The sequence below is a fragment of the Rutidosis leptorrhynchoides genome, chromosome 2, assembly GCF_046630445.1.
Source record: "Rutidosis leptorrhynchoides isolate AG116_Rl617_1_P2 chromosome 2, CSIRO_AGI_Rlap_v1, whole genome shotgun sequence".
Taxonomy (NCBI): domain Eukaryota; kingdom Viridiplantae; phylum Streptophyta; class Magnoliopsida; order Asterales; family Asteraceae; genus Rutidosis; species Rutidosis leptorrhynchoides.
Genome location: NC_092334.1, coordinates 23,739,521 through 23,766,934, shown reverse-complemented (window position 1 = coordinate 23,766,934; position 27,414 = coordinate 23,739,521). Strand labels below are relative to the sequence as shown.

The 27,414-nt window shown below is 31.4% G+C and overlaps 1 protein-coding gene across 1 annotated transcript in view; it reads left to right on the top strand.

The window, feature by feature from the left end:
* LOC139887704 (uncharacterized) overlaps nucleotides 1–27,414 on the top strand; it is a 34,659-nt gene that overhangs the window by 1,550 nt on the left and 5,695 nt on the right. The window contains exons 5-7 of the mRNA XM_071870767.1: nucleotides 936–968; nucleotides 16,360–16,392; nucleotides 21,579–21,626. Of these exons, the coding sequence (XP_071726868.1) occupies nucleotides 936–968; nucleotides 16,360–16,392; nucleotides 21,579–21,626 (114 nt within the window). The remainder of the gene's footprint in view (nucleotides 1–935; nucleotides 969–16,359; nucleotides 16,393–21,578; nucleotides 21,627–27,414) is intronic.

Sequence of the window (27,414 nt, the reverse complement as noted above, 5' to 3'; positions counted from 1 at the left end):
ACATTTCTATTTGTTTGCTTTTCTTGGCTACCCCTGTGGTCTTTTCTTCTATCACTAGCCAGTAAATTTTTTTACACTAGTATACTACAGTACAAAACATATAGTGGAACTCCCTGCTCTTTAAATTTCACATCTCTTTATATTTTACTAGTATTGATAGTGACGTTTTATATTGTATTGTTTCAAATAATTTGCCACTATGTATTTTCGAACAATTCTATTGCTACATTAAATTTTATTTTATATTAATATAATGAAATGTCTTATCACATACTTCATATTAGATTTATATGTTTTATTATTGTTATTTTTAAATGTCATTTATGTCATTTTATATTAAATTAAATTTTATAACTTTTAAAGGACGTCCTTTTCGGTAAATTTACATGTTAAGTTACTAAATAATCCGATTTGATTATCTATTTTACGATTTCAAACTGCATAATCACATCCAAACACCACATCAAAACCACGTTTTGCTGCAACTGATTTTCTAATTATGATTATTTGAAACGCATAATCAATTTTCAAAACGCAAATCCAAACACCCCTAAATATATAGATATATATTTATATATACATATTTTAAAGCCAACATCACCGCTAATTAATTACAAAAAATCAAACTAAAATATGATAGTTCTGACTGATCTGACCGACTTTTCCCGACTCTGACCCAACTTTTGACCGATAGTCACCAATTTTTACTTTTGTACTTTTGAGCTAGATGGTCGAGACGGAGACGGGATGGGCTAGTCATCAAACCGACTCAACGGCACATACTGTCGTATTACCATGCTAAAATGGAATTGGACAAGATTAAGTTGATATATTATGCGATATGGCTTATTATACATAGTAACATAGGTGTAGTACCAGCATTGTAATACTCCGTAACTTGTAGGACTTTGAGTTACCTTTGAACTCTTTTGCAGATATGAAGAAAATTTTAGAGTTGGATCCTTCGAATTATCAATCTTAGAGCAATTGTTCGTCTTGTTGGAAGTTTTATTAATTTTCGTGTAGGGTAAAATAATCGAAGGCCGGATAAATTACTGAATCGTGGTATCACTTTCCGAAAGTAATTATTCGACCCTTATTGCCTGGGTTACACGAATATCACTTTGGGATAAGACAGAGATTAGTTCTTGTTATTGGCAGTAAACAAGAACTCTTTTGCAGAGGAGTATTAGATGTTCGTAACTTGTATTTTTTCTCATGCATATTGGTTAATATATTTATATACACCCTTAATCATGAAAGAGTCTTTTATTAAAATCAATTGGCCGATTGATTAATAAAAGTATTTTCTATAATATTCAAAGTGGTTACAGGAAGAATATTTCTGTAAACATATATTATCACTTCTATCATTAAAGTAAAAGTTATTACTTTTACAATAAACAAATATCATTACTTCTATCATTAAAGTAAAACTTGTTACTTTTACAATAAACAAATATTATATTTTACAACTATCAAAGCATGAGTGATTACTTTATAATAAACAAGTATTATTCCTTCCACTATTAAAGTAAAAGTGGGTCCAGGAATAATTCTTCCGTAATCACTCAAAATTGTGTTAAGTGTTTTCTTGCTACTACCTCTTAAGGACCAGCAGCGCAAAAGTCAGCAAAAGGACCAGCAGCGCAAAAGTCAGCAAAAGGACCAGCAGCGCAAAAGTCAGCAAACAGGACCAGCAGCGCAGAGGAACCAGCAAACAGGACCAGCTGCGCAGAACAACCAGCACAGGGACCAGCTGCGCAGAACAACCAGCACAGGGACCAGCAATGCAGAACAACCAGCACAAGGACCATCAACGCAGAACAACCAGCACAAAACACTTAGCCAAATTTCAGCTTACTAAGAAAACTTAGTACTGAAAACACTTAGTCAAATTTCAGGCAGATCAAGTCATGATAGTAAATAATGGAAAACCACTTTTGGGTCCGGGTAATCTATCACTTAATGGGTGTACACTCCGTACCTCCAAACCCATTTACAAGTGTAGATTAAAATCCACAATTACACTAAATTTCCAACAATCCTCCCCAATTTAGTGCAATTCGTTTCATGAGAATTAAACAAATTAAAACAAAATTCATGCATAAATGAAAATATCTTGAAGATTGAATTTTCACCTTAGTATATTACACATTCCAAATATTCGGGAATCGGGGTGTTCTAAGAATTGAACCCTTCAACCCATTTGAATAACTAAAAATAACATACACATAAGTTTTCAAATACTCTAAAGCTATCCTGACACTTTACAAGCCATGTGTCCATATCCTTTCATGAATGTATCTAAAGCAAAAGTCCAAGCTTTGTTGAAGCGGCAAAACTTCACATTCACATAGGTAGTTCATTTCAGTCATGCACATGCTCATGCACTTTTTCAAATGAACTATTAAGAAGCTAGACTTCAACCTCTCCTTCAGCAGGTCCGAGTACATACATTACCTTGGGATGATACAAAACTTATGTACTCCAAATTTCTAAGTATAAGCCTTCCACATTGAATTCAACTTCTAATTTTTATCAGAAGAGAATTGGGTATCTTATAATTAAAAATTTATGCGGACTTTAAACCCATCCCCACAGCAGACTTGTCAACCAAGTCTCTTGCCAATCCCTTTGTCAAGTGATCAGCTAAATTCTGTTGTGACCTCACGAACACTATAGAAATCACCCCATTCATGATGAGTTCACGAATCATGCTATGTCTAACACCTAAGTGTCTAGACTTTCCATTGTACATCTGGCTATAAGCCTTTACCAATGTCGCAGCACTATCACAATGGATAGACATGGGTGCTATATGTTTAGGCCATAATGGTATCTCATGGATCAAGTTTCTAAGGTATTCTGCTTCTTTACCAGTAGCAGCTAAAGCAACAAACTCGGATTCTGTGACAACCAGGAAAAAATTTCAGAAAAAAAAAAGTTTAAACAAAACCTCTACATGATTTCATTTAAATTCGAATGAATTCCGACGGTTCACGAACAAATAAAACTTGAAATATAATACGACTTAATTGTTATAACTAAAACTTTATACAAGATAATATTGTTGTTATATTATTATTTTATTATTATTATTAATACCAATATCAGTATTAGTTATATATTACTTGAAATATATAATGAAATGAGATACATTTAAATTGTAATATTATTATTATTACTAATATTATTGTTATGCTTATTATTATTTTTAATTATCATTATTAATAATATTAAAAGTATTATTATTATTATTATTAATATAATTTATTAATTTGTATTATTATTAATATAATTATTAACTATTAATATTAATTAAAAAATAAAATAAAAAGTAACATACCTAATTAGGTCATAACACTATCTATTTTTTTTCCCATCGTGATACCTGCTCCATTTTTTTTATCAGTGTTTTTTTTATTTATTATTTATTTTTCGGTTCCTGTCTAAATTGATTGATTAATGGATCGACACACATAAATTGTAGTTGATCATCTAAGTGTAATCTAATCATTTTCCATTATCATTATCAATTATCAATTAAATCAGCTTTTATCTGATAATTTAAAAACAGAAAAATTAGAAAAAAGCAGCCATTATCTCTATTCGTGTCCCATTTAATCAAAGTCTCGAATCCGAATTATATTTCAAAATCTATAAATACCATGTTGTTAGGAATAATTTACTCAATCTATCTGCAAGGTTTCAATTTTTAATTTGCAGAATCAAGAACGAATTTTGGAGTCAAAGTTTAAATTGAAAAAGTCAACATTTTTGTTCATCGTGAAATTCGAGTTCGTATAGATGTTTTAGGATCAATTGATGTTTTGAAAAGATTCTAGGAATGATTTAAAACCTTTTTCATTTAGAAATTGGGAGCTAAAACGTTTTCAAAAATCAAAAATCAAATATTTTTTTATCTATATGCGACGAACAGCAGGCCTTTATATTTTTTATTTTTTTTTATGTTTAATTGATCAAATATACCCATCACAAAGTCGTTTCTGTTTCGTTTATCAATCCTAAAACCAATTCAAAACCTTGTTGTTGATCCTCTGGTCGATTGTTCATGTGAAGAAGAAGGGAGAATAGAGAAAACAGATATACAGGATATATATATTTAGAGGTGATTTAAAACAGAAATAATTGAGCAGAGCAGTTGGTTAAGGTGTTGTTCGGGTTAGCGTGAGGTCGTGGGTTCGAGTCCCGTCTTGGCCATATTCTTTTTAGAAAAACTTACAAGGTAGTTTTCAACTCTATATTTATTATTATTATTATTATTATTATTATTATTATTATTATTATTATTATTATTATTATTATTATTATTATTATTATTATTATTATTATTATTATTATTATTATTATTATTATTATTGTTGTTGTTATTATTATTATCATTACTTACTAGTACTAGTACTATTGTATTACTAAATATTATCATTATTGTTAATTATTAATAACATGGACATTAAAATTTGTATCACTAATCACTAATATAGTTTATATTATCATTATTATTAATATTATTAGTATTAACATTACTATCTTTAATGTTAAAGAAGTATTATTATCATTTAAAAGCTTATTAGTATTATCATCGCTAATATTATTATTATTAGTATTATTAATTATCGATATTATTATTATTACTAATATTAAAGATATTATTAACATTAATATTAAAAACATGGTTATAATTAAAAGTATTATTTTAACTTATCATTTTATCAAAATTTCCATCTTTATTGAAATTATTATTACTATCATTATTATCATTCATATTATTAAAGGTATTAAAATTATCACTGTATTAAATCATCACTTTTAATAAAGATTGCCATAACTATTAAAACTATCATTTTAATTATCATCAATAGAACCATTAATATTATTATCATTGTTATTGATATTTATATTATCATTATTATTATTATTACTAATATTATTTTAGTATTATTAAAATTACTATTTTAACAAACAAATGATATATACATATATAAATATATTTACACATAACATAATAAAATTTATATTTTTATCTATTTAGAATATATAAAATAAATATATGAAACTTACAAGTTATTAATATAAAAATAATATAACTAATAACTTTATATAAATAAACTTATTCGATTATGAGTATATTTGTTAATATATATACAAATGATATAGGTTCGTGAATCCGAGGACAACCCTACACTTGTTCAGTGCCATCAAACGCATAATTATTACAGACTATCTTATCGTATCGTGAGTTTTCATAGCTCCCTTTTTATCTATATTTTTGGGCTGAGAATACATGCGCAACTTTTATAAACTGTTTTATACGTTAGACACAAGTACCAACTATTAAACTGTGATATGTTGGGCTATGACCAGCAAGTCCCAAACCGACAAGTATAAACAATAACTTGTTACGGGGCAAACTTGAAAGTCTAGTCTAAATATCAGTACCAACTATTAAACTATGCTATACCCGGCTATGTCCGACTAAGTCCCTACAGTGATATTTTTAATTGCTGCATCATTCTTAATTATTGGGGATAGGCCTATCAGGAGTAACGTCCCCGATACAATTGACTAAGTCTTTGTATTACTTGATAATGAAATTAAACGACAAGGACAGAACAACTTGTCACGGGGCAAACAACGTTTAGTCTAAATATCACGCACTGGCATAACTTTTGGATCTTGCGAGATCTACTTTACAAACTAAATCTTGTGGTCTAACACTATTACTGAAATCATTATTTATGACAAACCTATGAACTCACTCAACCTCGTGTTGACTTTTTAAGCATGTTTATTCTCAGGTACTTAAATATTGCTTCCGCTGTATATCTACTACTTTGATGATGATTGCTTGCTATGCTTGGAGTCTTCATTACATATCATATCAATTAAAGACATATTTATCTTCCGCTGCATAACTCAACAAAACGTCTCATGTAGAGTCGTTCTCGTTTATACAACTGTGATTTGATATAATTAGTCACAAATACCCCAGGCCCTATTTGGGGGTGTGATAGATTGGTATCATAGCAGGTTGTTGTAGAGAACCAGGATTGCATTTTATGTGTGTCTTATACAATTAGGTACCTTAGCAATGTAGGACTACAACTTTCCCTGACCATAGTTCCTTTAATTGTTGCCTTTAACTATTAAATGCTACACTATGCCTTAGAAACTATGCTTATTAAATTTTTAATATTCCTTAGAATGCCGAGCCAATCAGAGAACTCTGTTTACTCTCCAATTATGCCACCACATTCAAATGCGACACCTATTGATTCTGCTGACTCTGGCTCTAATCACTCACCGGTATATAAACCAACGAGTACTTCTGAATGGGAAGCTATTTAAAGCCTTCCTAACTGCAATGGTGACTACTCAGGCTACGAGCCCGAAAAAGAGCCTATTGAGGAATCGTCTAAAAACTTATCTCTAAAGAGAAAACAAACCGAAACCGCTACTGCTGATGAAGCCGGTCCATCAAAAAGGGCAAGCTTACCATCTCGTGAAAACATCGCTCAGATAGAGGCACATCTAAATAACCTGGAGAAAGAAAACAAAATCTTGAAAGAGATCATCATAGAATCCTTCGAAACTCAAACCAAAAGGCTAGAAGAACCTGTAAAGTATAACACAGAAAAAGTGATGGAGAAGGTGATGAAAGTGAAGGACGATGAAGATCACAATACCTGCTGGGGAAAACAATCTCTTGCCTATTTGAGAGAATATGTTGACCTTAGATTGAAGATGGAGGAAGACCACATGAATAATCAACTTTCTATGAGGGACTACATGTACCATGTAATCAACAATGATGTTTCCAATCTTTATGATAATCTCGAGTATCTATATGAGGAACAAAAAGGAGAAGAACGAGAAAGTTGAAAAGTTTATGAAGAAGGTTGAGGAAGAGAAAAAGAAATATGAAGACTACTTCAATCTTAATATTTTCTAGTTATTTTTTTTTCCTATTTTCTATCTATGCAAAGGCTAGGCCTTAAACTATTTCTATCCCCGAATCGTGTAATAAGAAGGCTTGTTTAAAGCCTCGTTCTTAATAAAATAAAGTGTTTCGTTTATATCATATTCATCTTCATCCCACTTATTTTTTTTTTTTAAAACTTATGACCTATCAGATTTATCAAAACTTCTATACACCCTTACGTAGTGAAGATAATGGTTCGTCCACAAGCTCCTACTGCTACTCCAAATATTCACGTATCTATATGCCTTATGCCTTTTTGCATCGGTTTGCGAACCAGAAAATGTCATTAGGTTATCACAGTATACGAATTGAAAGTATTTAATCAAAAGTATATCTATCAATCCTCGTTAGAAAGCATTTGCTTAATAATTAAAGTCTCGACACGTCATACTGCAAATATTGCATAGATGATGTACAGACAAAATCACATCTTATCATATCTATCCCAGTAAACTTTGTCTACCACTTTTCCTAAATTTCCTCCGTAAATCACGGAAATCTTTTTGCTATAAATACGTATTCAAGGAGACGAATAGATCATTCAGTATTCAATACCCATTTCATATCAAACCCTATTCCAAACACATAATATGAATTTCACGAACTCCTCGAGCTCCAACGACAGCGTAACCGGAACAAACGAACCAATCAGCCATCATCTATTCTGGATGTATTGGGGATGGGTTCGTAGCCAACTCAATCAATGGAGGCAAGAAGAAGGTGATCCCTTCCACCAACCGAATTCACCTCTTGGCGAAGAACCTGAAGCGCTTACCGGCGAACCAGTCCGAAACACCATTTTCTCTCTTTTTTCCAGGGTATCCCATCACGAATATATAATATCGAAGATTCTAGATCTTATTCACCCCCTTGTTCCAACCGCCAATCATCCCGGAATAGTAGAAGAAGTCAATGAGCTTCGCGCTCGAGTGGTGGCTCTGGAGAATATGGTGCGAATTCTACAAGCATCAGCAGCACCAGCAGTATAACCAGCATCACCACCAGTACCATCAGTACTATCAACATCACCACCAACAGCATCAGCTTCATCAACAACAACATCCGCATCCCACGCCTCAACATCACACTCAGTACCTCAAACATCAACATCATACGCCCATAGATACCAAGGAATATTAGTAATAATGAGTTAAGATGTATTGACTCATTCTTCGTGAAGAATTATATATGTATACCTTATATATACATATATGATTTGGAACAATAATAAATCTTGTCGTACTAAGCAATTACGTGTGAATCTCAACTAGTATGTACTACTTGATCAATTCATATCACTAATATGCTATAATGTACACCCTTCGTTAATGACTTAACAATTGTTAATCACTGCTTCAACACAATTAACTCCATTTCATAATAAATCAAGTGTAACGATGAATGTATTGATTCATAACTTTATTAGAAAAATATTTCGCGACAATTATGAAATCTCTAAAGGTTTTGGAGATTATTCATTCTCGTTTCAACCGTAAATCAAATGAGTTTAATATTATATTAAATCCATGATTACATCTGAAGGAAAATATATATGTATGTATATTTTCATAAAGACTGTAATTAAAACTCTTTTGTACAAACTGTTAATTGTGACAATATTTTAACGGGTAGATAATACCCTAGAAATATTTATATCTCACATTAATATGTTACATTATACATTCTTCAATTCCGATTCTCATGAATTGTATTCATTCATATTCTATGATGAATTATCATATCAAACCACCGAAATTATCATTCATTACTTTTAAAATCAATAACGCCTATTCGTTAACCATTAGATCCGTTGACGATTACAATCAGCGTTTAATCATCTAAAAATAAAATTTCTTGAAACCATCTCAGATTAATAACCAATGATTCAGATATGGTAGCATTAAATGCAGAGGAAACAGAAGAATTTTCCTCATCATTGGATCTTAGAAATTCTAAGATATCACCATATCTTTCGTTATAAATATCCTCTATATTTCTGAAGATATCTTCATAACGATTCTTGACCGCAATTAACTGTCTCCTTGCGATATCTTTATCACATCATAAAGGAAACTGTTTTAGTTTCTATATTCTGTAAAATTCAAGTTTAAATTATGAATGATTTGAAGTTGTGTTGGAAATTGAAGCATGAGTTAGTATAATATAATGACGTCAGGCCAACGTGATTATATTACAGTAAGTCATGCTAAATTTTTAATGGAAGATGATGATTCATAGACTTTATAATCATCATTTGCCATGTTACACGACTCTTACATTCTACTTAATCTCTGAACATATCAAGAACATATATTCTTGATAGTTCCATCCTCAGTAATTCTGGTAATGTAACAAATCAAATCATGATATTACATTCCTTTCTACTTAGAACATTAGGTTTATTTGAAACTTCATACCTACGAATTCTGGACCGTTACTTGCTTTACGAAAGCATGAAGCTCCGACATATAAGGGAAAATATAAAGCCCGATAACAACACTGAAATTACAAACCGTGTATATCAATGCGTATAGCAATATAAAGACACGGGAGAACTAAAAACACAATAAATCCTAGAGCATAATAGAAGTAAACAGACTCCTCTGGTGAGAGTTGGAAAAGAAGGAAGATTGTGGCGATAACCAATATAAGGTCAAGAACAAGAACTGGATTGAGCATATTAACAAATCTTTTGGAAATATGAATTGAGGAAAGAAAGTATAGAAGTGGTGAATATAATGAAACGGAAGAAGCTAATTTATAGCAAAATCCATACACAGCAATCGAGGCAATTCACCGCATTTAATTAAAGAAAATCCTAATTTTTGTAATTGCCGGAGAATCAAATCTTATAAGGATTATGAAGATTTCTTTAAATCCCTTGAATTTCGGAAATCAACTTTAACTATATCAAAAGTTAAGGCAAACATTTAATTTCCTCATCTCAATCTCTTACGATAGCTTCGTTTATACTCTTTTTATAATCGAATCATTTTATCCATATTATTTAATGTCGATAAAACTCTATTTTTCAACTCATATTCATCATTACAATATCCATGTTGTAAACAATGACGATCTCTATCAAATTTCATGATTATGATTTTCATGAACTCCTCTCTATTTTGTCTACCCTAATATCGTGGCATAAACGCTCAAGATTTAAATAAGCTCACTATTATTCATAACACATTTCATGTGTATTGAAATGCTTGTATAGCGTCATTATCTCCTTCTGAGGAAACCTAATCAATGACACTCTTGTTAAAATCCTTTAGATAACCTCCACATTAATAATAAAATGCACTTCGTAAAATTTATGGATCGTAAGATTTAAATGCTCGAAATAAAACAATATTCTATTCGTTGAAATTCACGCAAGGCCCCGAGTATAACTGGGAACGTGGAAACCAAATAAAAATGAAAATATCCTCACCTGTTTACAAACAACGCCGATGGATGGCAACAACTAAAATTTCGGGACGAAATTTCTATTAAAAGGGGGATACTGTGACAACCCGGAAAAAATTTCCGAAAAAAAAAAAAAGTTTAAACAAAACCTCTACATGATTTCATTTAAATTCGAATGAATTCCGACGGTTCACGAACAAATAAAACTTGAAATATAATACGACTTAATTGTTATAACTAAAACTTTATACAAGATAATATTGTTGTTATATTATTATTTTATTATTATTATTATTAATACGAATATCAGTATTAGTTATATATTACTTGAAATATATAATGACATGAGATACATTTAAATTGTAATATTATTATTATTACTAATATTATTGTTATACTTATTATTATTATTAATTATCATAATTAATAATATTAAAAGTATTATTATTATTAATATAATTATTAATTTGTATTATTATTAATATAATTATTAACTATTAATATTAATAAAAAAAATAAAATAAAAAGTAACATACCTAATTAGGTCATAACACTATCTATTTTTTTCCCCATCGTGATACCTGCTCCATTTTTTTATCAGTGTTTTTTTATTTATTATTTATTTTTCGGTTCCTGTCTAAATTGATTGATTAATGGATCGACACACATAAATTGTAGTTGATCATCTAAGTGTAATCTAATCATTTTCCATTATCATTATCAATTATCAACTAAAGCAGCTTTTATCTGATAATTTAAAAACAGAAAATTAGAAAAAAGCAGCCATTATCTCTGTTCGTGTCCCATTTAATCAAAGTCTCGAATCCGAATTATATTTCAAAATCTATAAATACCATGTTGTTAGGAATAATTTACTCAATCTATCTGCAAGGTTTCAATTTTTAATTTGCAGAATCAAGAAAGAATTTTGGAATCAAAGTTTAAATTGAAAAAGTCAACATTTTTGTTCATCGAGAAATTCGAGTTCGTTTAGATGTTTTAGGATCAATTGATGTTTTGAAAAGATTCTAGGAATGATTTAAAACCTTTTTCATTTAGAAATTGGGAGCTAAAACGTTTTCAAATTCAACAATCAAATATTTTTTTATCTATATGCGACGAACAGCAGGCCTTTATATTTTTTTATTTTTTTTGTGTTTAATTGATCAAATATACCCATCACAAAGTCGTTTCTGTTTCATTTATCAATCCTAAAACCAATTCAAAACCTTGTTGTTGATCCTCTGGTCGATTGTTCATGTGAAGAAGAAGGGAGAATAGAGAAAACAGATATACAGGATATATATATTTAGAGGTGATTTAAAACAGAAATAATTGAGCAGAGCAGTTGGTTAAGGTGTTGTTCGGGTTAGCGTGATGTCGTGGGTTCGAGTCCCGTCTTGGCCATATTCTTCTTAGAAAAACTTACAAGGTAGTTTTCAACTCTATATTTATTATTATTATTATTATTATTTTTATTATTATTATCATTACTTACTAGTACTAGTACTATTGTATTACTAAATATTATCATTATTGTTAATTATTAATAACATGGACATTAAAATTTGTATCACTAATCACTAATATAGTTTATATTATCATTATTATTAATATTATTAGTATTAACATTACTATCTTTAATGTTAAAGAAGTATTATTATCATTTAAAAGCTTATTAGTATTATCATCGCTAATATTATTATTATTAGTATTATTAATTATCGATATTATTATTATTATTACTAATATTAAAGATATTATTAACATTAATATTAAAAACATGGTTATAATTAAAAGTATTATTTTAACTTATCATTTTATCAAAATTTCCATCTTTATTGAAATTATTATTACTATCATTATTATCATTCATATTATTAAAGGTATTAAAATTATCACTGTATTAAATCATCACTTTTAATAAAGATTGCCATTACTATTAAAACTATCATTTTAATTATCATCAATAGAACCATTAATATTATTATCATTGTTATTTATATTTATATTATCATTATTATTATTATTACTAATATTATTTTAGTATTATTAAAATTACTATTTTAACAAACAAATGATATATACATATATAAATATATTTACACATAACATAATAAAATTTATATTTTTATCTATTTAGAATATATAAAATAAATATATGAAACTTACAAGTTATTAATATAAAAATAATATAACTAATAACTTTATATAAATAAACTTATTCGATTATGAGTATATGTGTTAATATATATACAAATGATATAGGTTGGTGAATCCGAGGACAACCCTACACTTGTTCAGTGCCATCAAACGCATAATTACTACAAACTATCGTATCGTATCGTGAGTTTTCATAGCTCCCTTTTTATCTATATTTTTGGGCTGAGAATACATGCGCAACTTTTATAAACTGTTTTATACGTTAGACACAAGTACCAACTATTAAACTGTGATATGGTGGGCTACGACCAGCAAGTCCCCAGCCGACAAGTATAAACAATAACTTGTTACGGGGCAAACTTGAAAGTCTAGTCTAAATATCAGTACCAACTATTAAACTATGCTATACTCGGCTATGTCCGACTAAGTCCCTACAATGATATTTTTAATTGCTGCGGCATTCTTAATTATTGGGGATAGGCCTATCGGGAGTAACATCCCCGATACAATTGACTAAGTCTTTGTATTACTTGATAATGAAATTAAACGACAAGGACAGAACAACTTGTCACGGGGCAAACAACGTCTAGTCTAAATATCACGCACTGGCATAACTATTGGATCTTGCGAGATCTACTTTACAAACTAAATCTTGTGGTCTAACACTATTACTGAAATCATTATTTATGACAAACCTATGAACTCACTCAACCTCGTGTTGACTTTTTAAGCATGTTTAATTGCTTCTGCTGTATATCTACTGCTTTGATGATGATTGCTTGCTATGCTTGGAGTCTTCATTACATATCATATCAATTAAAGACATATTTATCTTCCGCTGCAAAACTCAACAAAACGTCTCATGTAGAGTCGTTCTTATTTATACAACTGTGATTTGATATAATTAGTCACAAATACCCCAGGCCCTATTTGGGGGTGTGATAGATTCCATCGTTGAGTTGGTAATACATGTCTGCTTCTTAGAAGCCCATGAAATAGCACCTCCCCCAAGCAAGAACATCGAACCACTTGTTGAAGAATGATCTTCAATATTGGTTATCCAACTCGCATCAGAATATCCTTCTATTACCGAAGGAAACCCATTATAAGATAAACTATAGTCCATAGTTTTCTTCAAGTACTTCAGTACCCGCCTAATTGCTTGCCAGTGATGAGTACTAGGATTACTAGTATATCTACTTAGTTTTCCCACCGCAAAAGCAATATCCGGCCTTGTACAAGTCATGGTGTACATCAAACTGTCAATCACCTGAGAATACTCAAGTTGTGATACAGCTTTACCTTGATTAGGCATAAGCTTCTGACTTGGATCCACAGGGGTACTCACATGAGTACATTCAAAGCAATTGAACTTTTTCAACACCTTCTCAGTATAATGAGATTGAGAAATTGAAATTCCTTTGCTTTCACGTTTGATCCTAATGCCAAGGATAACGTCAGTCTCCCCCATATCTTTCATGGAGAATTTTGATGACAAAAATTCTTTTGTTAAATCAACCTGACTTTGGTCAGTTCCAAAGATTAACATGTCATTAACATATAGACAAATTGTAACTCCTTTACCAGAATCATCAAATTTACTATATACACATTTATCTGCTTGGTTTAATTTAAAACCACTAGATAAAACCACTTCATCAAACTTCTGATGCCATTGCTTAGGTGCTTGTTTCAAACCATATAAGGACTTCACAAGTTTGCACACCTTGCCTTCATTTCCTGGCTTGACAAAACCCTGAGGTTGGTTCATATAAACCTCCTCATCTAATTCACCATTCAAGAATGCTGTCTTCACATCCATCTGGTGAATAACCAGATTGTGAATTGTAGTCAAAGCAATCAGCACTCTAATGGTAGTGATACGTGCCACAGGAGCATAAGTATCAAAATAGTCAATTTCAGACTTTTGTCTAAAGCCTTGAATGACTAACCTTGCCTTGAACTTTTCAATAGTTCCATCCACCTTCATCTTCTTTTTGAAGATCCATTTGCAACCCAAAGGTTTGCAACCATGAGGTAAATCAGCTAACACCCAAGTGTTATTGCCCATGATGGAATCCATCTCATCATTAATTGCCTCTTTCCAGAATGCAACATCCTGAGACCTCATTGCTTCATCATATGTTTTAGGATCATCATCAACATTGAAGCAATATGAATATTGGGTAGAAACATCATCCCTAAAACTTTCAACTAAGTATAGTTTAAAATCTGGTCCAAATGATTTAGGTTTCCTTTCTCTTTTGCTTTTTCGAAGCTCGAGTGACTGATTAACATCCTTTTCAGAGACTTCATCATTACAGTCCTTATTGATTCCATTGTTACTTGGAATCATATCTTTTGGTCTAGGTATAGATGAAAATCGATTTTCATCAAAGATTGCATCCCTTGAATCAATCACAGAATTGATTGAGACAAACTCATTAGGCTCTATTACATAAAACCTATATGCCTTGGAATGTTCAACATATCCAACAAATATGCAATCTATACATCTTTCACCTAAACTTTTCTTCTTGGGATCAGGCAGTCTTACGACCGCCCTACATGAAATGTCCCGTTCTTATTGATTTAAAACGTTCCATATTAATTGATTTCGTTGCGAGGTTTTGACCTCTATATGAGACGTTTTTCAAAGACTGCATTCATTTTAAAACAAACCATAACCTTTATTTCATCAATAAAGGTTTAAAAAGCTTTACGTAGATTATCAAATAATGATAATCTAAAATATCCTGTTTACACACGACCATTACATAATGGTTTACGATACAAATATGTTACAACAAAATAAGTTTCTTGAATGCAGTTTTTACACAATATCATACAAGCATGGACTCCAAATCTCATCCTTATTTAAGTATGCGACAGCGGAAGCTCTTAATAATCACCTGAGAATAAACATGCTTAAAACGTCAACAAAAATATTGGTGAGTTATAGGTTTAACCTATATATATCAAATCATAATAATAGACCACAAGATTTCATATTTCAATACACATCCCATACATAGAGATAAAAATCATTCATATGGTGAACACCTGGTAACCGACATTAACAAGATGCATATATAAGAATATCCCCATCATTCCGGGACACCCTTCAGATATGATATAAATTTCGAAGTACTAAAGCATCCGGTACTTTGGATGGGGTTTGTTAGGCCCAATAGATCTATCTTTAGGATTCGCGTCAATTAGGGTGTCTGTTCCCTAATTCTTAGATTACCAGACTTAATAAAAAGGGGCATATTCGATTTCGATAATTCAACCATAGAATGTAGTTTCACGTACTTGTGTCTATTTTGTAAATCATTTATAAAACCTGCATGTATTCTCATCCCAAAAATATTAGATTTTAAAAGTGGGACTATAACTCACTTTCACAGATTTTTACTTCGTCGGGAAGTAAGACTTGGCCACTGGTTGATTCACGAACCTATAACAATATATACATATATATCAAAGTATGTTCAAAATATATTTACAACACTTTTAATATATTTTGATGTTTTAAGTTTATTAAGTCAGCTGTTCTCGTTAGTAACCTACAACTAGTTGTTCACAGTTAGATGTACAGAAATAAATTGATAAATATTATCTTGAATCAATCCACGACCCAGTGTATACGTATCTCAGTATTGATCACAACTCAAACTATATATATTTTGGAATCAACCTCAACCCTGTATAGCTAACTCCAACATTCACATATAGAGTGTCTATGGTTGTTCCGAAATATATATAGATGTGTCGACATGATAGGTCGAAACATTGTATACGTGTCTATGGTATCTCAAGATTACATAATATACAATACAAGTTGATTAAGTTATGGTTGGAATAGATTTGTTACCAATTTTCACGTAGCTAAAATGAGAAAAATTATCCAATCTTGCTTTACCCATAACTTCTTCATTTTAAATCCGTTTTGAGTGAATCAAATTGCTATGGTTTCATATTGAACTCTATTTTATGAATCTAAACAGAAAAAGTATAGGTTTATAGTCAGAAAAATAAGTTACAAGTCGTTTTTGTAAAGGTAGTCATTTCAGTCGAAAGAACGACGTCTAGATGACCATTTTAGAAAACATACTTCCACTTTGAGTTTAACCATAATTTTTGGATATAGTTTCATGTTCATAATAACAATCATTTTCTCAGAATAACAACTTTTAAATCAAAGTTTATCATAGTTTTTAATTAACTAACCCAAAACAGTCCGCGGTGTTACTACGACGGCGTAAATCCGGTTTTACGGTGTTTTTCGTGTTTCCAGGTTTTAAATCATTAAGTTAGCATATCATATAGATATAGAACACGTGTTTAGTTGATTTTAGAAGTCAAGTTAGAAGGATTAACTTTTGTTTGCGAACAAGTTTAGAATTAACTAAACTATGTTCTAGTGATTACAAGTTTAAACCTTCGAATAAGATAGCTTTATATGTATGAATAGAATGATGTTATGAACATCATTACTACCTTAAGTTCCTTGGATAAACCTACTGGAAAAGAGAAAAATGGATCTAGCTTCAACGGATCCTTGGATGGCTCGAAGTTCTTGAAGCAGAATCATGACACGAAAACAAGTTCAAGTAAGATCATCACTTGAAATAAGATTGTTATAGTTATAGAAATTGAACCAAAGTTTGAATATGATTATTACCTTGTATTAGAATGATAACCTACTATAAGAAACAAAGATTTCTTGAGGTTGGATGATCACCTTACAAGATTGGAAGTGAGCTAGCAAACTTGAAAGTATTCTTGATTTTATGTAACTAGAACTTGTAGAATATATGAAGAACACTTAGAACTTGAAGATAGAACTTGAGAGAGATCAATTAGATGAAGAAAATTGAAGAATGAAAGTGTTTGTAGGTGTTTTTGGTCATTGGTGTATGGATTAGATATAAAGGATATGTAATTTTGTTTTCATGTAAATAAGTCATGAATGATTACTCATATTTTTGTAATTTTATGAGATATTTCATGCTAGTTGCCAAATGATGGTTCCCACATATGTTAGGTGACTCACATGGGCTGCTAAGAGCTGATCATTGGAGTGTATATACCAATAGTACATACATCTAAAAGTTGTGTATTGTACGAGTACGAATACGGGTGCATACGAGTAGAATTGTTGATGAAACTGAACGAGGATGTAATTGTAAGCATTTTTATTAAGTAGAAGTATTTTGATAAGTGTATTGAAGTCTTTCAAAAGTGTATAAATACAAATTAAAACACTACATGTATATACATTTTAACTGAGTCGTTAAGTCATCGTTAGTCGTTACATGTAAGTGTTGTTTTGAAACCTTTAGGTTAACGATCTTGTTAAATGTTGTTAACCCAATGTTTATAATATCAAATGAGATTTTAAATTATTATATTATCATGATATTATCATGTATGAATATATCTTAATATGATATATATACATTAAATGTCTTTACAACGATAATCGTTACATATATGTCTCGTTTAAAAGTCATTAAGTTAGTAGTCTTATTTTTACATATGTAGTTCATTGTTAATATACTTAATGATATTTTTACTTATCATAGTATCATGTTAACTATATATATATCCATATATATATTCCATCATATAGTTTTTACAAGTTTTAACGTTCTTGAATCACCGGTCAACTTGGGTGGTCAATTGTCTATATGAAACATATTTCAATTAATCAAGTCTTAACAAGTTTGATTGCTTAACATGTTGGAAACATTTAATCATGTAAATATCAATCTCAATTAATATATATAAACATGGAAAAGTTCGGGTCACTACACTACAACCCCATACCCGAAGATAATTCAAGTTAGGTTTCCTTTTATTCCAAAGTTCATAAGGTGTAATCTTGTTTCTTTTGTTAGGAACTCTATTAAGCAAATAAAAAGCTGTTAACATAGCTTCCCCCCAAAATCCTTCACTTAAACCCGAATAGGATAACATAGAATTAACTATTTCCTTAAGGACCCTATTCTTCCTTTTAGATATACCATTTTGTTGTGGAGTATAAGGAGCTGTGGTCTCATGGATAATACCAACGGATTGGAAATACGATTGGTCAACGTATTCACCTCCCCTATCCGTTCTAAGTCTTTTAATCAAAGCCTTTTGTTGCAATTCTACTTCAATTTTAAATATTTTAAATTTATCTAATGCTTCATCCTTAATATGTAACAAGTAAACATAGCAAAACCTAGAAGCATCATCAATAAAAGTAACAAAATATTTCTTATTCCCTAAATTAGGAGTTGCATGCAAATCACACAAATCACTATGTATTAATTCCAAAATTTCAGTATCACGATGTACATTTTGAAATGGTTTCTTAGTGATTTTTGTCAACATACACGTTTTACACTTTTCATTGTTCATATCAAAGGCCGATATTAAACCATATTTAGACATATCTTGCATTCTTTTAAAGTGTACATGTCCTAGTCTAGCATGCCAAAGTGTAGAATTATTTATGACTGAAGTTGAAATAAAAGCAAAATTAACATTTAAGTGATTAATGTTAAGTCTAAACATTCGATTACATAAATAACCAAAACCAACAAACATACCATGTTTTGACAAAACAAACATATCAGATTCAATCACTTGTTTATAACCACAACAATTTAACACACTACTGGAAACTAAATTTTTTCTTATTTGTGGTACATGCAAAACATCAAACAAACAAACAGTTTTTCCAGAACTAAATCATAAATCCACACTTCCACGTCCATAAACAGGAGTTGTTGACTCATTTTCCATATGAAGAATTGATCCATCAGTCACGGACTCGTAAGTCTTGAACCAAAATCTATCCTTGCATACATGGGTGGTAGCTCCCGAGTCAACCCACCACGCAACATCATCATCCTGCACAAAATAAGCTTCAGATATATATGAAATATAATTCTTATGTGAATTATTAAACATATTCTGACCTTTCGAGCTTTGGTTGTTTAAACCATTTCCCGAACCGCTTGTGGTAGTTCCTTTGGCATTATTATTACCAAATATAACCTTGCAATCCATTTTCAAGTGTCCAGTTTTACCACACTTCCAACAAGTCAATTTAGACTTCTTATTCGGATTAGCCTTGTTATAACCTTGATGTTTACGTTTGCCCTTTTTGTCATTTTTACTAGTGAACTTTTTATGTTCCACCATATTGACAACAGACGTACCAGCAACTTCGTTGCTCTTTGGCTTGTCATTATCCTGCAACCTGAGGGATTCCTCAATATGTAGATGACTACCTAACTCAACAAGAGTTAACTCCTCCTTCTTATGTTTCAAAGAATGTTTAAATTCTTTCCAAGATGGAGGTAGTTTATCAATGATACTTGAGACTTTAATAGACTCATCCATATTCATTTTATGTTGTGTGAATTGACCAAGTATACGAATGAGCTCATTGTATTGTTCCAAGACCGGTCTAGAATCGACCATCTTGTAATTATTAAAATTACTCACAAGGAACTTTTTACTAGAAGCATCCTCAGACATATACTTGGTTTCTAAACAGTCACATATTTCTTTAGCAGATTCAACATTTTGGTAAATATCAAAAAGAGAATCAGCCATACCATTGAGGATTAAACCTCTAGCGATGTAGTCATCGTTCTCCCACTTGCACCTTTTCCGAATTTGTTCAACAGTGGCATCATCACCATGATCTTTAGGAATTGGTGTGCTGAGTACGTACACCACACTCATGCTGCTCAGAAAGAAGTGCATCTTCTTTTGCCATCTCCTAAAATCAACTCCCTCTAACTTATCAAGTTTGGAGAAATTCGCCTTCATGTGTTTCATCGTAGCCGCCATCGATTATAACAAATAATTACTTTCTATTGTTGGAGGTTTTATTTAATTTTCGTGTAGGCTAAAATAATCGAAGGCCGGATAAATCACTGAATAGTGGTATCACTTTCCGAAAGTAATTATTCAACCTTTATTGCCTGGGTTACACGAATATCACTTTGGGATAAGACAGAGATTAGTTCTTGTTATTGGCAGTAAACAAGAACTCTTTTGCAGAGGAGTATTAGATGTTCGTAACTTGTATTTTTTCTCATGCATATTGGTTAATATATTTATATACACCCTTAATCATGAAAGAGTCTTTTATTAAAATCAATTGGCCGATTGATTAATAAAAGTATCTTCTATAATATTCAAAGTGGTTACAGGAAAAATATTTCTGTAAACATATATTATCACTTCCATCATTAAAGTAAAAGTTATTACTTTTACAATAAACAAATATTATTACTTCTATCATTAAAGTAAAACTTGTTACTTTTACAATAAACAAATATTATATTTTATAACTATCAAAGCATGAGTGATTACTTTATAATAAACAAGTATTATTCCCTCCACTATTAAAGTAAAAGTGGGTCCAGGAATAATTCTTCCGTAATCACTCAAAATTGTGCTAAGTGTTTTCTTGCTACTGCCTCTTAAGGACCAGCAACGCAAAAGTCAGCAAAAGGACCAGCAGCGCAAAAGTCAGCAAAAGGACCAGCAGCGCAAAAGTTAGCAAACAGGACCAGCAGCACAAAAGTCAGCAAACAGGACCAGCAGCGCTAAAGTCAGCAAACAGGACCAGCAGCGCAGAGGAACCAGCAAAAAGGACCAGCTACGCAGAACAACCAGCACAAGGACCAGCTGCGCAGAATAACCAGCACAGGGACCAGCAATGCAGAACAACCAGCACAAGGACCAGCAATACAGAACAACCAGCACAAAACACTTAGCCAAATTTCAGCTTACTAAGAAAACTTAGTACTGAAAACACTTAGTCAAATTTCAGGTAGACCAAGTCATGATAGTAAATAATGGAAAACCACTTTTGGGTCCGGGTAATCTATCACTTAATGGGTGTACACTCCGTACCTCCAAACCCATTTACAAGTGTAGATTAAAATCCACAATTACACTATATTTCTAACACGTCTAGAACCATTGGCAGTTGAAAAGCGTGAAAAAATGAAGGAAGAGATGATTGGTAAGCTTTAATTAATTGTACTGTTATCTTAATGTTTTAATATGTATAAAGTGTGCTACTGCACACTTCATTATCAGTTTATAATTGTTTGCTTTGATTTGCACACTTATTTATAAACAGCATGTGTATAGACTTTTACTTAGCGATTATTCTTGCAAATAAAGTTACTTAAGTTCCTTTGAACTACAATGGACATTGATAAAAGGACGTCAGGGGGTACTTGTGTCGACCTGCAAGTACTTTCTCGTTTATTCCTATAAGCAGTCTGCTAATGCTGGTTACAAAAAAAAAAAAAATAGAAAAAGTTAAACCTTTGATAAAACACGTTGTATGTGAAGAAATTTATCCAACAACAATCAGATCAAAGTAATTTGATCAACACCAACGAATCAACAGAAAATATTCCAATAAAACTGAAAAATAAAAGTGACTAGGCAAAGCCCAAACAATTACAGAAAAATAAGAGCACTAGCTTCCAATTACACAGAAAATCACTCAATGAATTATCACCAACAGATGATAATCATTCACACACCAAATATGACAAACCCTAGATGATAGTCGGGTGCCAGAAAACAAAAAAGAGAAAAAGATAAAAAAAAAACCCCTAAATGACTACTATTCAATATATAGAGAGAAACTTTGGCTTAATGTCATATTTGGTCCCTCACAAATAAAACACTCAAACTTCTGCCACAATTCTTCATGTATTTACCTGCAAACACACCAAATACAAAAACAAGCACAAATAATATTCCAAGTTAGATTGAAAATTAAATCATACCTTTTGAACATGCCCCCTCAATCTGATCTTGGAATAAATCTACAAGCCCAAGCTTGTCACAAAAATAGTTATGAACTTTAGAGCTTAATCCTTTAGTGAAGATATCTGCTGTTTGAATACATGAATCAATTTTAATAGTTTTCACAACACCAGCAGCTACCTTCTCTCTGATAAAATGAACATCTACTTCCAAATGCTTAGTTTTCTCATGAAAAACTGGATTAGCAGCAAGTTGAATTGCAGATTTATTATCATAGTACAAAGAAACAGGTAAATCAGTTTTAATTTGCAGATCTTTCAAAAGTTTCAAAATCCACATAATTTCACAAGTGGCATTACTCATTCCTCTATATTCAGATTCTGCAGAGGATCTAGAAACAACATCCTATTTTTTACTTTCCCATGAGACAAGAGAATTACCCAGAAAGATACAATATCCATTAACAGACTTTTTAAGAAAAGCAGTTTTAGCCTAGTCAGCATCAACAAATGCAGTCAAATTCAAATCAAGTGACTTAACAATAGAAACACCTTTTCCAGGTGAGAGCTTAAGATATCTTAAGACATGAAAAGCAAGTTTTAAATGACTTTCTAAAGGAGAATGTATGAATTGACTTAAGCAATGTACATCATATGCAATATCAGGCCTGGTCATAGTTAAGTAGATTAACTTTCCCACAAGTTTTTGATAATATGTAATATTCTTAATCCTTTTATCTTTGTCACTACACTCATTATTTAAAGCACTATTTGCTTCAATGGGTGTAGACAAAGGTTTACATCCAAGCATTCCAAATTCTTGAAGTAATTCAAGACAATACTTTCTCTGATTAAGACACACACCATCTTTTGTTTGAAGAACTTCAATTCCTAGAAACTATTTAAGATTTCCCAAGTCTTTTATTTTGAAATTAGAACTTAAGTATGATTTAAACTGTGTAATTTCAAGTTCACTATTTCCAGTGATGATAATGTCATCAACATACACTAAAATTGCTAAAAATAAACCATTTTCAGACTTAGTGTATAATGAATAATCATTAGTGCTTTGTCTAAAACCATTAGCAATTAAAACAGCAGTCAACTTCTCATTCCATTTTCTAGGGGCTTGTTTCAAGCCATAGAGAGATTTTATTAATTTGCATACTTTTTTTGGATCATCATTGAAGTAACCTTCAGGAGGTTTCATGTAAACATCCTCAATGATTTCACCATACAAAAAAGCATTGTTTACATCAAGTTGATGTAAAACCAACCTTTGTCAATTGCAAGTGCAATTAAACATCTAACTGTTACCATTTTAGCAACAGGAGAGAAGGTTTCTTCATAATCTAATCCTTCTCTTTGGCTAAACCCTTTAGCCACAAGCCTTGCTTTATATCTTTCAATTTCTCCATTTGACTTATATTTAATTTTATAAACCCATTTAGAACCAATTGGTTTTCTACCAGGGGTAGATCAACCATAACCCAAGTGTTATTTCTGTTAAGAGCATATATTTCCTTATTCATAGCATTAATCCAATTTTCATCTTTAACAGCTTCAGAATAAGTATTAGGTTCAATACTTTTATTCAGATTGGAAACAAAACAATAATTTTCAGAATTTAGCAAAGAGTAATTTACAACTCTATTAATCCCATACTTAACTTTATCATCAAGCACATAATCATTAAATCTTTTAGGAAGCATTTCTGTTCTATCATACCTTCTAACAGTTGAAGTCTCACCCACTTGAGTATGATTTAGATTTTGATTTATGCCCTCAGGGATATCACTAGTGTCATCAAGTGTTGCAATTTGATCACTCTCAGTTCCAATACTTGAAGTACTATCATGAGAATTATCTGTGCCATCACTTACTTCAGTGTCTCTCCCTTCATCATTGGGACTTTTAGAGTCTTGAATTTTAAAAACAACATCTTTTTCAGAATAAAGATCAAAAAAATTTAAGTGAGTTACATCAGAGAGCTGATCAGTAGTTTTAGAAGCATTATCTTTTTTAAATGGAAATTTTTTTTCATAAAATTTCACATCCCTTGAAAACATGACTAATTTTGTATCAAGATTATAAAGTTTATAACCCTTTTTAACAGAAGAATATCCAATCATAACACATTTTTCAGCTCTAATACTAAACTTATCATGAATGTTTAAAACAGTAGCATAGAACAAACAACCAAAAACTTTAATGTGAGAGAGACTAGGCTTATAGCCAAAAACACACTCAAATGGGGACTTTCCAGCTAGAACAGCAGATGGCAACTTATTAATCAAATACACAGCAGTCAATACACATTCAGACCAAAAAATAAGAGGTAACCCCCCATGAAACATAAGACTTCTTGCAACATTTAAAAGATGTCTATGTTTCCTTTCTACAATCCCACTTTGTTGTGGTGTATAAGAACAAGTTGTTTGATGAACAATTCCTTTTGAATCACAGAAACTTTGAACATTTGAATTGCAAAACTCAGTTCCATTATCAGACCTTATGATCTTAATTGAAACATTAAACTGATTTTTAAGTAAATTATAAAATTGCACAAGATTATCAAACACTTGATCTTTAGATTTTAAAAGATAAACCCAAACAGCTCTTGAAAAATCATCAACAATAGTGAGGAAGAATTTAAAACCTTCTATACTTTGAACTTTGTAGGGACCCCACAAGTCAAGATGAATTAATTCTCCAAATGATTTTGCTTTATGTTCACTCAAGGGAAATGGTTCCCTTGTTTGTTTAGCTTTATGACAAATATCACAAGGATTATTATTAACAGTTTCTTTTCTATTAAGATTTAATTTCAAAACCTCTAAAACTTGACTTGCAAGGTGACCCAATATGTGATGCCATAATCTTAATGAAACAGCATTTGAAACAACATTTGAGTTTTTAACAATATATTCACCTTTTTTAAACAAATATAGACCATTGATTTCATCACCAATCCCCAATGTCTTGTTTCCCTTCAAATCCTGAAGATAACATCTATCTTTATCAAAACCCACAAATATATCATTGTCTTTTGTAAGTCTATTAACAGACAGTAGATTGACACAATATTCAGGAACCAGTAACACATTATTAAGAACAATTGAATTATTAAGTTGATATTTTCCAAATTTCCGAATTTTGGCCTTAGTACCATTGGGATGACCAACAGTAATGTTAAATTTTGAAACATAAACTTTATCAATTAAGTTATGTTCAGAGCAAACCATGTGTTGATTTGCACCAGAGTCAACAATCCAGTTATTAATATGTGTTAAAGGTTTATTTATTAGATTTGAACAAAAGAACTTAGTAATATTCTCATTAAAGTAGGTATTGAAGTTATAAAACCCACCAGCCATAGCAGTATTAACTTCATTTGAAGGTTCTTTGTCATTACTAATTAAGCTCATAATCTTTTGAATTTGTTCTTCAGAAAAAGGAAAACTGGAGCTTTCACTGTTACTAACACACTTATTTGAAACAGAATTGTTAGTGTTAGCAACAAATTTAGGAGCAAATTGGTTAAAAGGCTTTCTCTTATACCCAGTGTAGTGACCCGAACTTTTCCGAACCTTTTAAGGTCAAAGCGGAGCATCAGAAAACATCAGGTCTACTTCAACAACCCGAAATCCCGAAATAGAAATGGGAAAACATTACCATGGATTTCATCACTAAATTGCCAAGGACTGCAAGTGGTTTTGATACTATTTGGGTAATAGTTGATCGTCTCATCAAATCAGCACACTTCCTGCCAATAAGAAAAGATGACAAGATGGAGAAGTTAGCACGACTGTATTTGAAGGAAGTCGTCTCCAGACATGGAATACCAATCTCTATTATCTCTGATAGGGATGGCAGATTTATTTCAAGATTCTGGGAGACATTACAGCAAGCATTAGGAACTCGTCTAGACATGAGTACTGCCTATTATCCACAAACTGATGGGCAGAGTGAAAGGACGATACAAACGCTTGAATACATGCTACGAGCATGTGTTATTGATTTTGGAAACAGTTGGGATCGACATCTACCGTTAGCAGAATTTTCCTACAACAAATAGCTACCATTCAAGCATTGAGATGGCTCCGTTTGAAGCACTTTATGGTAGAAAGTGCAGGTCTCCAATTTGTTGGAGTGAAGTGGGGGATAGACAGATTACGGGTCCAGAGATAATACAAGAAACTACTGAGAAGATCATCCAAATTCAACAACAGTTGAAAACCGCCCAAAGTCGACAAAAGAGCTACGCAGACATTAAAAGAAAAGATATAGAATTTGAAATTGGAGAGATGGTCATGCTTAAGGTTGCACCTTGGAAAGGTGTTGTTCGATTTGGTAAATGAGGGAAATTAAATCCAAGGTATATTGGACCATTCAAGATTATTGATCGTGTCGGACCAGTAGCTTACCGACTTGAGTTACCTCAAAAACTCGCGGCTATACATAACACTTTCCACGTCTCGAATTTGAAGAAATGTTTTACTAAAGAAGATCTCACTATTCCGTTGGACGAAATCCAAATCAATGAAGAACTTCAATTCATTGAAGAACCCGTTGAAATAATGGATCGTGAGGTTAAGAGACTTAAACAAAACAAGATACCGATTGTTAAGGTTCAATGGAATACTCGTAGAGGACCCGAGTTCACCTGGGAATGAGAAGATCAGATGAGGAAGAAGTACCCGCACTTATTTCCAGAAGATGAGCCAACACCTCTAATCGCTTAAAATTTCGGGACGAAATTTATTTAACGGGTAGGTACTGTAGTGACCTGAACTTTTACGAACCTTTCTATGATTATATGTTTAATGAAAACTATATTTACATGATTAAATATTTCCAACATGTTAAGCAATCAAACTTGTTAAGACTTGGTTAATTGAAACGAAAATTTTGTAAACGTCTGATTACCCAGTTTGACCAATGATTCACGAACGCTATAAGTTGTATATGACATGATGATACATAAATGAAAAAATATATATGTTTTACATGATATAATGATCA